General features: G+C 42.1%; 1 protein-coding gene across 1 annotated transcript in view; it reads right to left on the reverse strand.

Moving 5' to 3' along the window:
* Positions 1-15,708, reverse strand: part of Col4a3 (collagen type IV alpha 3 chain) — a 118,257-nt gene that overhangs the window by 11,263 nt on the left and 91,286 nt on the right. Inside the window, exons 33-43 of the mRNA XM_055616488.1 lie at positions 15,244-15,333; positions 14,773-14,907; positions 11,056-11,154; positions 10,137-10,226; positions 9,691-9,830; positions 7,612-7,738; positions 6,532-6,612; positions 6,068-6,166; positions 5,648-5,695; positions 2,872-3,057; positions 2,374-2,504 (exon numbers count right to left, since the gene is read on the reverse strand). Of these exons, the coding sequence (XP_055472463.1) occupies positions 2,374-2,504; positions 2,872-3,057; positions 5,648-5,695; positions 6,068-6,166; positions 6,532-6,612; positions 7,612-7,738; positions 9,691-9,830; positions 10,137-10,226; positions 11,056-11,154; positions 14,773-14,907; positions 15,244-15,333 (1,226 nt within the window). The remainder of the gene's footprint in view (positions 1-2,373; positions 2,505-2,871; positions 3,058-5,647; positions 5,696-6,067; positions 6,167-6,531; positions 6,613-7,611; positions 7,739-9,690; positions 9,831-10,136; positions 10,227-11,055; positions 11,155-14,772; positions 14,908-15,243; positions 15,334-15,708) is intronic.

A 15,708-nucleotide genomic window follows, 5' to 3' on the forward strand; every position in this document is an offset into this window, starting at 1 on the left:
GTTTTGGATAACTTGGAGCAGGAGTTACACGTGGTTATGAGCTGTAGTTGCTGGGAACTGTATCCAGGTCCTCTAGAAGAATAGCAGGTGCTCTTAACCACTGAGCTACCTCTGCAGCTGTAATGTATTACTGCGTAGTCTAGAAAATGAGACTCTCATGACCTGAACTCTTTGCAGTCCTTTGGTCTCCACTGGATGGGTTCACATTCAACCGCAGCCTCCAGCTGCACCCTCCCCCACACTCACACTGTAGCTAGTCTTCAGACTCTGAAAACTCCCCTTTCCCCACAGCCTCCACCCTTGCTTTCCTTGTTCTCCTTGGTAACTGATGTGTATCTTTTCAGACTCAGGCCCAGAGCACATTCCGCAGAGGAAATGGGGAGCCTTTGCTGTGTTCCTTCAGCCTCAACCTTTCACTGTAGCACACAGCGTGAAAACGCTGTATTTCAGTATCTGTCTTCTTCACCTTACACTAGGCCCTTTGAGAGAAGAGGACTTTCTTGACTGGTACAGAGCAGATACTCTGTAGTGAGCATTGGAACACATTCACCTATTCAACACCTATTTCCAGGAGACTGAGGAACACAGGAATGAACTCACTGAATGTGCCTCTAAGAAAACTCAGCGGAGGTGGTAGAGGTTGAGGGAGGGACTCAGAAATGAGAGGTCTTGGGCTGGGATCCTGAGAGTATGGGCCTGCAAGAACAGAATTGCATTCTTCGAGGTGAATGTGAAAGTTCTGCACTTGTGTCTCAAACACCAACAGCACAAGACTTGACAAGGGAGACATGAGAGACACACTGATATAAGGGAAACTCAAAGGATGAGGTTGGTGTTATAAAGGATTTACTAATGGGATTGCTTAGGAAACATCAATCATACAAAGTGGAATTTAGCTGAAGGAGTTCTGCCTCCAAACTGGCCCAAAGATGTGTAGCTAGCCAGGCCTGATAGAGAGAAGCAAGGTTTGAGATGCGAGGATGTAAGGGTTACCAGGATTGACCAGCCAATCACCAAAGAGCATGCCTCCCACAGAATGCTCAAGGAGGACACACAGTCACAAGCAGTAGTAAGTCCCAGCCTGCCATAGAGCCCCGTTCTCCTCCCGAGGAGAGCTAACTCTGCCAGTCGGTAACGATGAACCAGGGCAACCACTGTTAGGAAAAAGTACACCATTGATGTGCTTAAAACAATTCTAGCAGTATCTTTGTTGTGAAAATCCCCCATTTGCCTAAATGGCTGGATTTACAGTCTCCTGTCTCAGTTTAAATTGTTCAAAGTGTGACCTGGAGCTAGGACCTAAGAGAGTTTTTTTTTTTTTTTTTTTTTTTTTTTTTTTTTTTTTTTTTTTGAGGGAGGGGATAGATGATATCTTATGTGAAACGTATAAGCCTAAGGTGTATATAAATTAGTAAAACCTTCTATGCCAGACTGGTGTCTCTTGGGCATCAGCCAGGGATGGATGGTGTGCTATTAAAGAGCTTTCTTCTTTTCTCACCAGGAAGGCATATTATTTCTACAACTACAAAGTTGAATTTTATGAAGAAAAGGCTTGTTAACACAGCTAGTTCTAAGCTCAGTGTATCATTACCATTGTGGCTATGAGTCAGCTGAGTGACCTAAAGGGAACTTAGGTTGAAGTCCTAAAATGGTAATGTTAAGGGCAGTGAGACACTTCCCTCCCTTAGCCACTCACTGGAGGTCTTAGCTCTTATTTCTGAAAGTTGTTCTATTGCTGGCTTCATTTTAAAGGGAAATACTGTCAAACTGGGGTATACATTCATGGTAGAGGGAAGGCTGATGAACAGTGAAACTGAATTTGCCAGAACCGGGCAGAAAATAATAGGAAGAAATGGAAGTTACATTCAAACATTTGATGGTATGTGTGTGTGCGTGTATATAGGGGGTTATAAAATGCAACATTTACAAAATAGCAGAGGTCATTTTGAAAGTGTATTGATAGAGGACAAAATGACTATCATTTAAGGTAATTTGAGGGCAGTTGCCAACTACCAGGTACTTAGATTCTTCCTCATTGGAACGTCTGAGTTTACATAAGCAGGAGTCAGAGGTTTGTACCAGAGAGACCCGTGTGTCAGAGGCTTTGTAGAGGTCAAATCTTTGCAGCCCTTAGGATTTTTTATTTCCTGGGCTCTGTGGGACCTTGGATGTATCTCATCACTGCACAGATGTATCATAAATGGTGAATGTGTGCTGCATTCAGAGGCTTCTGAGCATGCACAGCAGTCAGTTCACTAGAGTTAACAGTACAGTTCATGAATAGTGAGCACGTGTGACCAGTACTGATAAATACGATACGACTGCAGTATAACAACAGCAAGTCAGAACTGCATAATAACATTCCACACTCACCGGGTGACCTGGTGGGCCCATGTCTCCTACTGCTCCAGGTAGACCTTTGGGGCCAGGTAGGCCCATAAATCCTTTGTCACCTTTTATGCCATCTACGATATGTCCTGGAGGTCCAGGGGGACCTGGATTACCTGGATTCACAAAGAGTTCGTCAGTAAGGGAGTCTTAAGAGTTCTACCATGGATTCTTTGAAGTGAAATACAAGCCCCATGCCTTATTATTGCCTCAAACACCCTTTTCATTGCTGCTGCGAGGTGGGACTGTGGTGAAGATAGAGTAAAAGCAAGCCAGAGAAACACGAGGAAAAGCAGGAAGGAACCATATCTCTATGAGAAAAGTCTGTGGGGAAACATCTGGACTGATGCATAGTACACATACAACTAGGATACTTAGTCAGAAGACCAGGAGTGGAGCAAGAAGCTATGAAGTAATGTGAGAAAGAACACATCTGACGTCAAATGTGACTTCCATTCCAACTTGTGAAAGGAAACACTCTACCTGGATTTCCTCTTAAGCCAGGGAGACCTCTGTTTCCTTTAGGGCCAGGGACAATTGCCCCAGGTAGACCTGGAGGTCCTGGGACTCCAGCGATGCCTGGGGGTCCTCGAGGTCCAACATCTCCCATGGCACCTTTCCTGCCAGGGAGGCCAGGCAAGCCTGGAACTCCCCTGTCTCCTTTGACACCTGCAAAGAAGAAAGCTCATTTGGGTGTACTGTTTGTGGTTAGTTTTGGTAATGTAGGTACTTTCTTTGAAAATGTTAAGATTCATAGTGTATTTTCTTTTTTAAAAAAAAAAGGGCTGGAGAACAAAAATAGAGGCCTATAGGTCTTCCTCTTGTTTTATTTTATTTGGTGTGTGTGTGTGTGTGTGTGTGTGTGTGTGTGTGTGTGCGCGCGCATGCGCATGAGCACGTTCCCTCGGTGAGCTTAGAGATCATTGATTTGGCTGTGGTGCCTAGTTATTAAATTCCAGGGCTCTGCATGTGTGTCTCAGCTTTCCCAGTGCTGCCATTACAGATCCTGTATATTTCATACTAACTGAGCCATCTCCCTAGCTCTTCATTGTCTTATTTTAAAAATAAAACTATACCTGTCATAGCTCAGTTCTCTGAAAAACATTTAGCCAACATAGAGACAAAAGGCATGATACAAGATCAAAAGTGTCATGCATATGTAAGCCACAGTTATTCTTTGGTAAACTTTATAGTGCTATTGTTTATTTACTGATAATTCAATAGAGTAGAGAAAAGCTAATCTTCAGGGTAGTGACGTGTGCTCAGAATTGTTGCCCAGTTAGACAGAGATAGTTATAATCCTGCTCAGTCTCCCTGCTAATTTTTTTTTCCACAAGTGTGACACTGAGTCTGGGTGGGGTGCAGGCAAACATGGCAAGAGGTATGAAAGAGGATCCCAGAAATGTCACAGCTTACTACCAGGTATTATTTTTCATCTCAGAAAACCTTCAAGAAACTGTGCTTTGGCATTTCTGGATGAAAGATGTAGTATAGGTTGAAAACAATCTTCCCTCCTTTTCCCCATCTCTGTGGAGTATTTTTTAAATTAAAAATTGATTTATGTATTTTATTTTATGTGTATGAGTGTTTAACCTATACATTTGTATGTGCTCCATGTGCCTGGTCCCCAGAGAAGCCAGAAGAATGCATTCAGTCCCCTGGGCCTGGAGTTACATGTGGTTGTGTGCCACCGTGTGCATGTTGGGAACTGAAGGCTGGTCCTCTGCAAGAGCAACAAGTGCTCTGAACCTCCGAGCCATCTCTCCAATCCCCGCTCCGCCCGTGTTATTCTTGAGAGTAAATGGCATGAATAAAGAAGTGAGAGTGAGGCTGTGGCTGGAGAAAGGTGGCAGGTGGGTCACTGTTGGGTAGATAGTAAAGACCTAAGGTGATAAAGAAAATAAATCAAACTATTGACTCTTAGGATGTTGTCCTTAGTGTATTTATTCATCAGTGTGGTAGTGCTGGGATTCATGCTGTTAAAGTGGGCACAGGGCTTCAGCTTGTTTCTGGCTCTGTATTACTGTCTTTGCACAGCAATGACCTCATGCACTTCTGTCATGGGTTTTATATTACATTTTTGGTTAAAAGTCCATTCTTGTTCTCTAATATGAGTTCTCTTGAGGATTTGGGAGAATAAACTAATTAAACCAATTCGTATCTTCCAGGTTTCACTGAACTTGTTGTGTTTTATTTTCTGAGAAGCATTGAAGCATATATATAACTAACTGGACTATTTTATTCTATTTTCCTTTTTTGGTCTAAGATGTGAATTTTTTCCTTTGATATTTTATTTGCAGTCAAATGCAAAGTAATACAAATACAGAATTTTCCTTCCAGTAGGTTTTGAGCTTAGCCTAACAATATGAACAGAAACTTTTCCTTTTGCCTACAGTTCTACAACTGGCAGGGGGAAAGGTTCCAAGCTCATAGGGGTGTAAGGCTCTGGGACGTGTGGAACACTGAGGTTGATTAGACGGACAATCAAGCCATTAAAAAACAAAGGGGAAAAAGCAGCTCTTGTCTACTTCACATTCTGACTCTAGCGCAGTTCAGTTCCACCATCCACTCATCTTTTGCAGGTTCTCATGACATCAGTTGTTATGAATGAAGCATAATGGCTACTTTAAGCTAATAAAGATCATCAAAAGGTACAAACAGTCTGATGTTTCTCTTGGCTTCCTTCTCTACAAAAGAGGAAAGATTTCAAAGAATCTGCTTATCCTATGCCACTAGCTTGAGAAAGGTACACTTGTGGTCTGTTGAGAAAACATGCATAGACTTTGAGAAACGTTAGATAAGTTGTCATGTCCCAGATGTTGAGAGAGGTACAGGGAAGCCATTGTCAAAGAGTGACACGAACCGCAAGCTCAGTGCAGAACCTGGGATCAAAGTGGGAAATGGTGGCACTACCACTGTACCTCAGTAGCAGGGAAGGGTGCTCAAAGGGGAGCCAACTCCACCTGTATCCTTTTAGGAGTCAAGTCAACCAGCTAACAACAACAATGCAAATACACATGAATTCTTTTTTATCTTTAAAAACTTGCATAGAAGGAAATCCAAAAGCCAGAATGCAGCTTTGGATCAGTTTCCTTTGTTGTGATAAGTGGTTTTGGTTGACTATTAAGACTATAAATATTTAGTATCATCATTGGGACATTTTTCATTTGCCAAGTTACATTGTTTGACAGATTAAACATGGAGAAGTAGATTCTGCTCTTGGAAATGTGTATTTTAAGGCCAGGAAAGAACTGCCTACCTGGAACACCAGGGCTCCCCCTTGGGCCTGGATAGCCCCCCAGCAAGCCTGTAAGAGGTAATTTGATACATTAACATTTGATTGATCTTGGTACATCCTATATATGAAGTAAGTATAATTGATGCACACTGAGAACGTGTCAGAGGACATCAGTTCCATCAGTGAAGAATGATTAGAGCCACATGGAATTAAAATGCTATTAATAAAGCAGTGCGTAGATCAAATATTAAAAGCAAGGGTCAATGAGGTAGCCCTGTGGATAAAGGCTCATGCCGCTCAGACTAATAACCTGAACTCCATCCCCCAGAACCCGTGTAGGGTAGGAGGAAAATCAGCCCATGTAGAGCATCCTCTTGACTTCTACACGAATGGATCCATTTACATATGCACACGCACACACACACACACACACAGCTGTACCTGTTTCTCCCTTTTGTCCTGGAGGACCAGGAATTCCATCATGTCCTTGGTTACCTCTCATACCCATTGGTCCAGGGAGTCCTGGGAGTCCTGGAGAGCCTGAAACAAACAGAAACCCAAACCATGCCATTCAAAGACAGGACCTCTTTTCTTCTCATGGCCTACTGTGAATAGCAGGAGACAGGTGGGAAGTGCTCAAGGTACTGAATTTTCAGAACCATAGTCATGCAGAACTGCATTCATAGTAAAAACAAACAAACAAAACACAAAAAACTATGCTTAGATCAATACCATCATGAGATTACCACAGTGCTTTATACTGACAGATACTTCAATTAGATTGTTAGTGTTATTGACTCCACTGTTCTGCCTTCTATAGAAACAGTGAGCTTAGACAGTTTAATCTCAAGGAGAAAGTGTGTTTTCTTTAGGCAAAGGGGGTAGAGTAAGTTTTAAAATGACACCTGGAGGGCCAGTGTTTCCGGGAGGGCCTGGGAAGCCTTTCTTTCCTTTAAGACCCATATCACCACCAGGACCAGGTTTTCCTAAAGATCCAGAGACAGGAGAGAGAAAGGAATACCAAGACATAAGTGGTTAGTAACATCAGTCCCTGAGACAGCCAGTTCTTCCCATCAGCCATTTTCAGGCTGCTCTCAGGAGAACTCCTGACAGGTTACCTCAGACATTTGTCAGGAAAGATGTTCTCTCCACAAAGGTGTGATTCCCTTCTATGTGGAAGTTCTAACACCCAGCATCCTATAGTGCCATTGTATTTTGCAATGTGGTTGTTAAATGTCGGGGGCTGGTAAGACGCCTAAGTGGGTAGCGGTGCTTAAAGACCAGCCTGCCAAGCTGAATTTGATCCCCAGGACCCACGTGATGGAAGCAGCCGACTGATTCCCACAAGTTGATCTTCATGCACCTTGTCCCCTGACCTCCACATGTATCCACACACCACCCGCACATACAACAAATAAATAAATAAATAAATCAAGTAAACAAAATTTACAAGTTAAACAAAAGTGAGGACTCCGATTGGACACCTTGGCACCTCTGTAAGAGATAAGGATGCAAACACAAGGGGAGACGGGAAGAGACAACGCTAGCCAACCCCAGGGCTCTCCCGTTGCCCTATCAGCACTTTGGTCTCAGGGTTCTGGCTTCCAGACAGTGAGAAAGCAGGCTTCTGTTCAGTCACCTAGTTTGTGCATTCCTAACAATCCCTGCTATCTCGTTCTAACCTAAGCTTGTGCTGGGAACTGCCATTTCATGCTTCTAGGCTGAATTTGTTTAGGAGGCACTTCAGATGTTTTGATGACAAGAGCAGGTGTTTAGATTTCGGTCCACTGAACAGTGAAGTGAGGCCCCTCCTGATTCATTCACTCACTCATTCACTCATTTTAGAGATGTGGGATTTGAAGTTCAAAGTTGAATCCAAACAGTTGTAGCACATACAACCAAAATTGCAGCTTTCTGTTCTAAAAGGGAAGGGCCATCCTACACACACTGCTTGTCCTTGCCAGAACTGTAAAACCGGGTCTCACCTGGGTGGCCAGGACTCCCAGGACTCCCAGGGGCTCCATCAGGTCCAGCAGGCCCCGGTTGTCCAGGTGGCCCCGGTGGGCCTCTTTCTCCTTTCTTGCCTTTGTCGCCTGGCAATCCTGGATCACCCTTAAATTCAGTCAAACACCTTTAAAGTTCTCATAGAAGCAGGGTATGTGGTCAGGATTAAAGTAACAGAAACTGCTTATTCACTTATTGATCCCACTAAGTAGCTTCTACAGGCCAGCACCACGAAATGTTCGGGGAATAGGTTAGCCACATGCTTCGTGAGGCACCATGCAAAATGACAAAGCAGCTCTCTCTTTTTAAAGACACCCAGAGGGTGACAGCAGAACATTCAACTAAGCTGGCGTCCCGTGCAGCACTGGTCCTACATGATGATAGACTGTCTACCCACGTATGATGCACACAGGCCCTGCCTTCATGGACTTTAGAGTTACCAAACAATCATACAAGTGGAAAAGTACAAAAATTAGGATGCCTGATGGGAATAAGAAGTAGGCTAAACAGATAAGTTTCCTGCAGGTACTATGCTTGAAGATGCATGTCTGCAGTCACACAGTTAAAAAGCCATTCGGCTGATTTAATATTCATCACATCTGTATCTCAGATTAATGATAATTCAGATGAGGCATGGTTGATGGTGACTTACAAAACTGCCATCAAGGCTGATTTGAATATGCTATTCTCTTACCGGGACTCCCTAACGAGAGAAAAACCAGCTGGTGGCCCATAACGAGCTCTAAACATTTCATGTGGTTATCACTTGTGAAAATCTGAGCTGGAATTGAACTGGACAAGAATCCATTCAAATAGGATTGCTCTTTGAGAAAATGCTTCAGTGGAAGGCATCTCCCTGGTATTCTGAAGAAACAATCTAAACAGGAAGGAGGACACTTGTGCTTCAAGTAATAAGAGCTTGTTTTCCCAAGTCATTGTGGCATCTAAAAGGTTTCCTTCTCGTTTTGGCAAGGACTACTGGAGGAAATGGAAATAATGATAGCAATTTGTTGTTGTTGCTGCTGTCTTGAGACAGGATCTCGTAGCTTGGGCTGGCCTCCACTTGTCAAAGGTGACCTTCATGACTGCTCATCTGCCTCCATCTCGCAAGAGCTGGAATGACAGCCTGAGAGACAGTGCTACTCTGCTGGCTCAAAAGAGACAGTTTCCAAGGCAACAACTTCATGGTTGGGATCCCTAAAGCCTCAAACATCCGCTGAAAAAATATCTGCCCCGTTTACAAAGACATGCACCCAAGGACTTCACATCCAATTTAGGAGGTTAGTGTGTCTCTTGGGATGCTATGAATTTCTCCAGAGAGGACCATGAAATCCCATGTTTAAAAGTTCTGCTTACTGGAATATCTGTTATTGACTATATCCTAGTGTAGCTTTGACTGTTCAGTGCAGAAAAGGGGGGTGGTGGTGGATGGAAATAAATCTAGAACAACCAAACCCCGCTGAAATGTCTAGTGGTTGCCACACCTGTAAAGAGTTTTGATAGCCAACTTTAGCCTGATGGAACACATTCTGTGCAATGAAGTGAAAACATTTCAAAATCTTCTAGCACAAAGAAGCATGCTTAGGATTTTGTTTGCTTTTTAATGATGCTCTAAAGTGATTTTATTCTATCTTAATGAGACAAAGAGTTCTGCGTATAGAATACAAAATTTCTGTTCAAAAACTTTGTATGGGATAGATCCATGGTTTCTATCTGGAGGAAAGACACCCAGCCCTGGTCAGCTTGTGTGGTCACCACTGGCCCTGCTGGGAGCACACTTAAGTGGCAGGGATAGAGAAACTGCTCAAATCGAGAGCGCGAGAGAGACAGCCTCAGTTGTGGAAATAGGAATGTGCAAAAATACAAAACAAAACACCCCCCAACCAAACCAAAACAACTTCAACAACACAAACAAACAAACAAACCATAGAAGCCTGAATGTATAGAAAGCTGTTCTTTTTTTTTTTTTTTTTCTCCTTTCTACACGGAATCTGGCCTTTGTTGATATCTTAAAGCTCTCCACCTTTGCCAAAATGTAACCGTGTCAGTGGTTTATATACCTTTGGTCCTGGTGGTCCTGGCCTTGCACCTTCTGAATAACCTGGCTCCCCCTTGTCTCCTTGGGGACCACGGATCCCTGGCAGGCCTGGTCTTCCAGCTAGACCTGGCATTCCCGAAGTTCCTTTTTTCCCTTTAGGGCCTGAAATGAGGATAGATATCTTGTAAGAGAAGAAAGGGGGGGATCTTGAAGCATCCCATTTTGATGAGTATGTGAATCATTCTCCAAGAAGATGGTGTTTTAGAATCATAAATATTGGGCTATATCATGTATGATTATTATACAATATATGTATGTTACCCCTCATATTAAAGTTGCACAGTACCTTTGTCTAAAAGCAAAGCTGGTTGACATAAACTTTCTATTAAATGAAAAAATGAAATACAGAAAATCTACAGCTCTGACTTGTGAGCTCCATGGCTGGTCATGGCAGGATGATAGCATTACCTGGCATACCCATGTTCCCCATGCTTCCTGGCATGCCTTGGGGTCCTGGTCTTCCGGGATTTCCACTGCTCCCCATATCTCCTCTAGGGCCTTGAAAAGAAATAGAGTCACATGACTCAGTTCCTGAGCATGCATGCTCAACACATATCTTCTGCTTGCATGAGTAGATAAGCACAGAACTTTCTATTAAATGAAAAATTAAAACAACCCAAACACAGAGCATCTACCGTTCTGATTTGCCGTGAGCTTGAGGGCTTATAATAACAGGATGATCGTATGAGTCGGCACATCTATCTTCCTCATGAGTATGTAAGTACACTACTCCTAGGCCAGCTGGTTAAGGGTTAACTGTCCTTTTGTCTCTGTCCTCAGGGCTCACCACAGGATTGGGGATTTAAGATGTAGAAAACTGGGAAGGTGAGAGTCCTATTATTAGGCCTATTTAAAGCCACTCAAAGACTAGCATCAGCAGAAAAGCGGGGCTCCTCTGACCACCTGCAGTACAGTAGTCCCTGACAGCATCCTGAAAGTTAATTGCCACATAAATTACTTTGGTATTAAGATGGCTATGGATAGAAGACTGCTTTAATAGCTTAAAATTGCTTTTTAAACACCACAACTTGTTTACAAAAGACGCAAAAGCAAAAATGACTAGAGCACTAATTTTTATCTCTGACATGTTAAAAAATAAAACTTTGAATATAAAAATGGAGTCACGTGTAGGATATTTTTTAGCCAATAGATGCCAGCTACTAAACACCTTCACTTTGGTTTATTTTAGAGCAAACTTCTCCTGGAACCCTTTCGGGGCAGATTTTATGTTTGACCTAATAAATCTAGAGGTAAGTTTTATGACATTTAGATCTAGGAAAGCTTAGAACATGATTTTTTTTTTTTTTTTTTTGAGAGCTAGCCATACCTGGAGGGCCCGGTAGCCCAGGCAGTCCCGCAAGGCCTTTTGGACCTGGTAATCCTGGAATGCCTCTGTTTCCTTTTTCACCCGGATTTCCTACAAATCCTAAAGCGAAAGACCAGATTTTAAAGACATACATTAGGGGCTGGAGACACGGCTCAGTAGTAAAGTGCATGTCTACAATTCATGAGGCTGTGAGAGCCAGCCAGCACTGAAACAGTCTGGAAGTTCATCAGACTCATCCACGACGGGCTACTGCCAACGTGCGGCATCACGCATTTATCAAGAACACAGGCAGATGTGGGCTTCTCTCTCTCCTTCCTTCCTTCCTTCCTACCTTCCTTCCTTCTTTTCCTTTTTTTAGAGAAATTGAATGAACTAGGATGTAAAAGCATTAGTGTAGTGTCTGGCTTGAATCAGTTCTTAAACAAGGGCCAACTATGCATTCGTGCAACACTTAGGCTGTTTCAGTGGTAGATCTCTTCCCTAGCGTGTGTGAGGCAATGGATTCAATCCCCAATGCTGCAAACAACAAGATATTTCAAGATTTAGTAGCCGAAATACCTCTTCATATTTTTTTTTTGTAGTAAGGCAGTATATGACACCATTCTTATATAAACAATTCTACTCTCCATTTGTTAAGATTTTTTTAGGCACTGGGTAAGTCAGAGACTCTGTCTAGAATCACACTGTCAATCAGCAATAGCACTGGGACTCGAAAGTAGTTTTGCATAGCGAGGAAGCTCACTAACGTCCCAAGACACACTTCCATCTCTAAAACTCGACTTTGATCAACTTATTCCCCTGCTTATTTATAGTCACTGATACTCTTTTACCAGCGGTCAATTACAAACTTCCCCTAACTACATGGAACATTCTACAGTCTGCCCTTGGCCTGGCTTTGTGCCCTTTTCCTGTTTATACACCTATTTTCATGTGGATTAAGTGTCTAATTAACAGACAGGTCTGGTGGTGTGTTCTGGAAACAAAAATAAGTCACGTTCCTCTTCCTAAGTTTTCTGTGCTTAATTAAGGAGACAGCCAAGCAACAAACAGTTGCCATCCAGTGAGATAGGTTCGGCAACACAGGGGGCACAGTGGGCGACCCAAGGGAAATTTCTGGAAGACAGACTGTTCTGCGGCTCAGCTTTGAAGACATGTAGCTAATTGGATGAAGAAGGCAGGGAACGAGACAGGATTTCCAGGCTAGACAATAGCCTATGCAAAGATAGGAATGGTGAAAGGGTTAGATTGTTCGGTACCTCTGTTTTTCCGCTCATCATTATCTAAGCATGCATATTGTTCAGTGCATGCGTTTGCTGTAGCCCACAGGCCATGGATAGCTTGACTTTATTCATTCATTCATGTACGTACTTAGTTGGCTCTCTCTATCTGCCTTTATGTGGTATCTGAAGACTCAACTGAGGTCATTAGGTTTACATGGCAAGTGCTCTTACCCATGAAGTCATCTCACAGGCCCTGGCTTGATTTTATATGGCTCTAGAGCAAAGGATGATTTGTACAAAATATAACAGCATATATATATATATATGTATGTATGTATAACAGCGTAACAATGTAAATTATTAAAGGGTTATATAAACAAAGCCATAGAAAAACATACAGCAGAGACCTCACATGGCCTACAAGCCTAACATTTCCTGCTGGGATTGAAGCAGTATTTAGGTCTCAATTATGCTGTTACATTGTTCATGTTTTCTTATAGAAATGTCTGTTTCCTGTGCAGACTCTTGAAGTAATGGCAACTGCTACAGATTTTCACCCTCAATGTCTCTTTCACACTTGGAAAGAGTGAATGTCTCTGTGCATGAAATTTACATTTTACAAATGTGGGTGTATCATGGCACCCCTAAGTCAAGAGGAGAATCTTGAGTTTGAGACCACCCTGGCTACATAGTGAATTCAAGGTAAGTATGGACTATATAGTGAGATCCTGTCTCAAAAACAGACTTTAAAAAATAAATCATACAGACATTAGAAAGCTTTAGATGATATGTTTCTTGTTGTTGTTCAATCTGTGATCCTCAACTGTGTGTCAAAAGCTAAGTGACTTTGCTTAAGGAAATGATAGCTATCCCTTTCCAGCTTTCCTTTATGAAAAATAAGTAGTCCTATAAATTAATATTTTCCCAAAGATCATTAATTTTCTCTGTTGGCAGATGTTAATTCCAGGAAGCTCATGGGTATTGCAGAGACTCTATTCAGCCTTTCTAGCATGGGCTCTACAGAATTTGTGCTTGTTTTGAGACACGGTCTCATTATGTAGCTTTGGCTGGCCTGGAACTTGCTGTGTAGGCCAGCCTGGCCTTAAACTCAGAGATGTGGCAGTCTTTATCTCTCAAGTATTGGGATTAAAGTTGTGCATTACCACAAAAATTCCATGCAGGATTTTCAAAGCAGGTATTCTTTCAGCCCATAAATGCTTATGTGCCGAGCATACCAAGGTTATAGACGGCCGCCCGATTTCTCAAACCACATGAGATCTCTCTCCACCACAATGGGGCTCTGCAGCCACAGTGCATTTTTCTTTTAATGCTTTCTCTTCTGAGAGAGTTTATCCTCAAAGGCAAAGCCAAACCTAACAAGTAACCGTGTGCTGAAAGACTGAAGTTCAGGATAACGTATGTTTTCCTTACTGTTATTCTCTAAGGACTTCAAACATGAGAAGATATTTTTAAAGATTATTTCTTTAAACAAGAAGAAATATCTATCTTGGTAGTTAACAAAATAAAGTAGAATTTGGAGCAGAGGTTTCAATTTCCACCAGAAGCATTGTTTATATGGCTGTGAATTTGTTGTTGTTGGTGGTGGTGGTTTTTGTTTTTGTGTTTTTGAGAGAAGATCTTACTCTTACTCCAGGTTACCTTCAAACTCACTATCCCCTTGTCTCATCCTCCTGAGTGCTGAGATTACAGGTGTGTGCTATTACATCTTGTTACTTGGCTGGCTCAGAGAACTTTAAAGAAGAAGACAAAATTATTTATTTATTTTATTACAGTGATTTTCATAAGGCCATTTTCTTGCAAGCGTAGAAATTACTTTGAGCAGATTCTGCTCCGTACCCCACTATACTCTCCTTTCTTCTCCTGCTATTGGTCCTCTTTGTTTCCTTAGACAGTTTTGCTTGCACTTTCATTTCATATGCACTACACGTATAAAATATAAGTATAAAATCTAGATACACATATGAGAGAAAACATGGTATTTGTCTGAGACTGAATTAGTTAACTTAATATAGTTATTGTTGGCTGCATCCATTTTCCTACAAATGTCTCAGGTTTGTTCTTCCTCTTTACTTTAAAAATAATTCCACTGTATACAGACACCAGTTTTTCTCTGTCCATTCCTGTGTTGGAGGAGTCCTAGGCTGGTTTTATAGCTTTGGTATCATGAACAGTCCTGCAGTGAGCATTGCTGCGTAGGTGTCAGAGAAATAATGTCTTATATTCCATGCACTTCTCAAAAAATGGGGTTTAGAGGATTATGATAAAAAACTGGGTTTAGAGGATTATGATTAAAAAATCAATTTAAATTTAGCAACCAGAATGTAAAACTAATTTAGTAATAAGAGCGAATGCTTCCAGATGGCTGCGTGACTGAGCACGTAACTCAACACAGTCCTCATTTGTCAACTAAATGAGTTTGCTAGGGTAGTTTGTTGGTTCTAGAATCAGCCAACTCTAAGCATGAACCATTCTTTACCTTTGATTCCAGGTTCTCCTTTGTCCCCCTTTAAGTGCGGTAGGTGGGAAGGCCCAGGGATCCCCTTCTCTCCTCGTTGACCTTTGTCTCCCGGGCGTCCTCTTTCCCCTTTGATTCCGGGGATTCCAAGACTACCTGACAGACAGAAGTAACCACATCAGGTCCTTCACTTTTTAAGTAGTGCATAAGAATTTAGTGTTTAGCAGAGTGCATAATAATGTGGAACAGAGAGTGACCAGGGCTGAAAACTCTATAGTATTTCTGAACTCTCCGCCACTTAGCAGTGATGGTATAAGTTTGCAAGGTGAAAATAAGATCCAGTCAAATGGGAGAAGGGAATAGAGTACACAGAAAAATCAAATATGTTCTTTGCTGACAACTATTTTTTCTTAAAGTATGAATGCCATTTATTTTGCGATTATGTGAACACTATCCATACCTCATAGCACTGAGAAAGATGTCATCACTCACCTCTCTGCCCCTCTGAGCCTGGTTTCCCAGGAGGCCCCGGAGGTCCAGCGGGTCCAGGAAAGCCCATCATTCCAACCTCTCCTTTCTCGCCTAAGGAAACAAATGAACACAAAGTATGTCCTGATGTATAGACTACGAAAAACAAAATATTCCAGAAAGTTAAATAATGTAGACAGAGAAATTGGGAGTGGATGTTTTTTGTGAATAGGAAAATAACAAGGTTTGTGTAAGAGATGGGTTGGCGTCTTTTACAATTTCATCGGCCTGTATTGCAACAAATCACACCATGGCTGACAACAGAGTGACCTGAGTTCCCAGTGCATTTGTTCTCTTACTCCTTCCCAGTATTATTTTTACTTTATTCTTCCACAGCACTTAGCTAAGTTTCTTCTTCTTCTTCTTCTTCTTCTTCTTCTTCTTCTTCTTCTTCTTCTTCTTCTTCTTCTTCTTCTTCTTCTTCTTCTT

Source organism: Psammomys obesus, unplaced genomic scaffold (genome assembly GCF_907164565.1).
Source record: "Psammomys obesus unplaced genomic scaffold, mPsaObe1.curated_primary_1811, whole genome shotgun sequence".
NCBI lineage: Eukaryota > Metazoa > Chordata > Mammalia > Rodentia > Muridae > Psammomys > Psammomys obesus.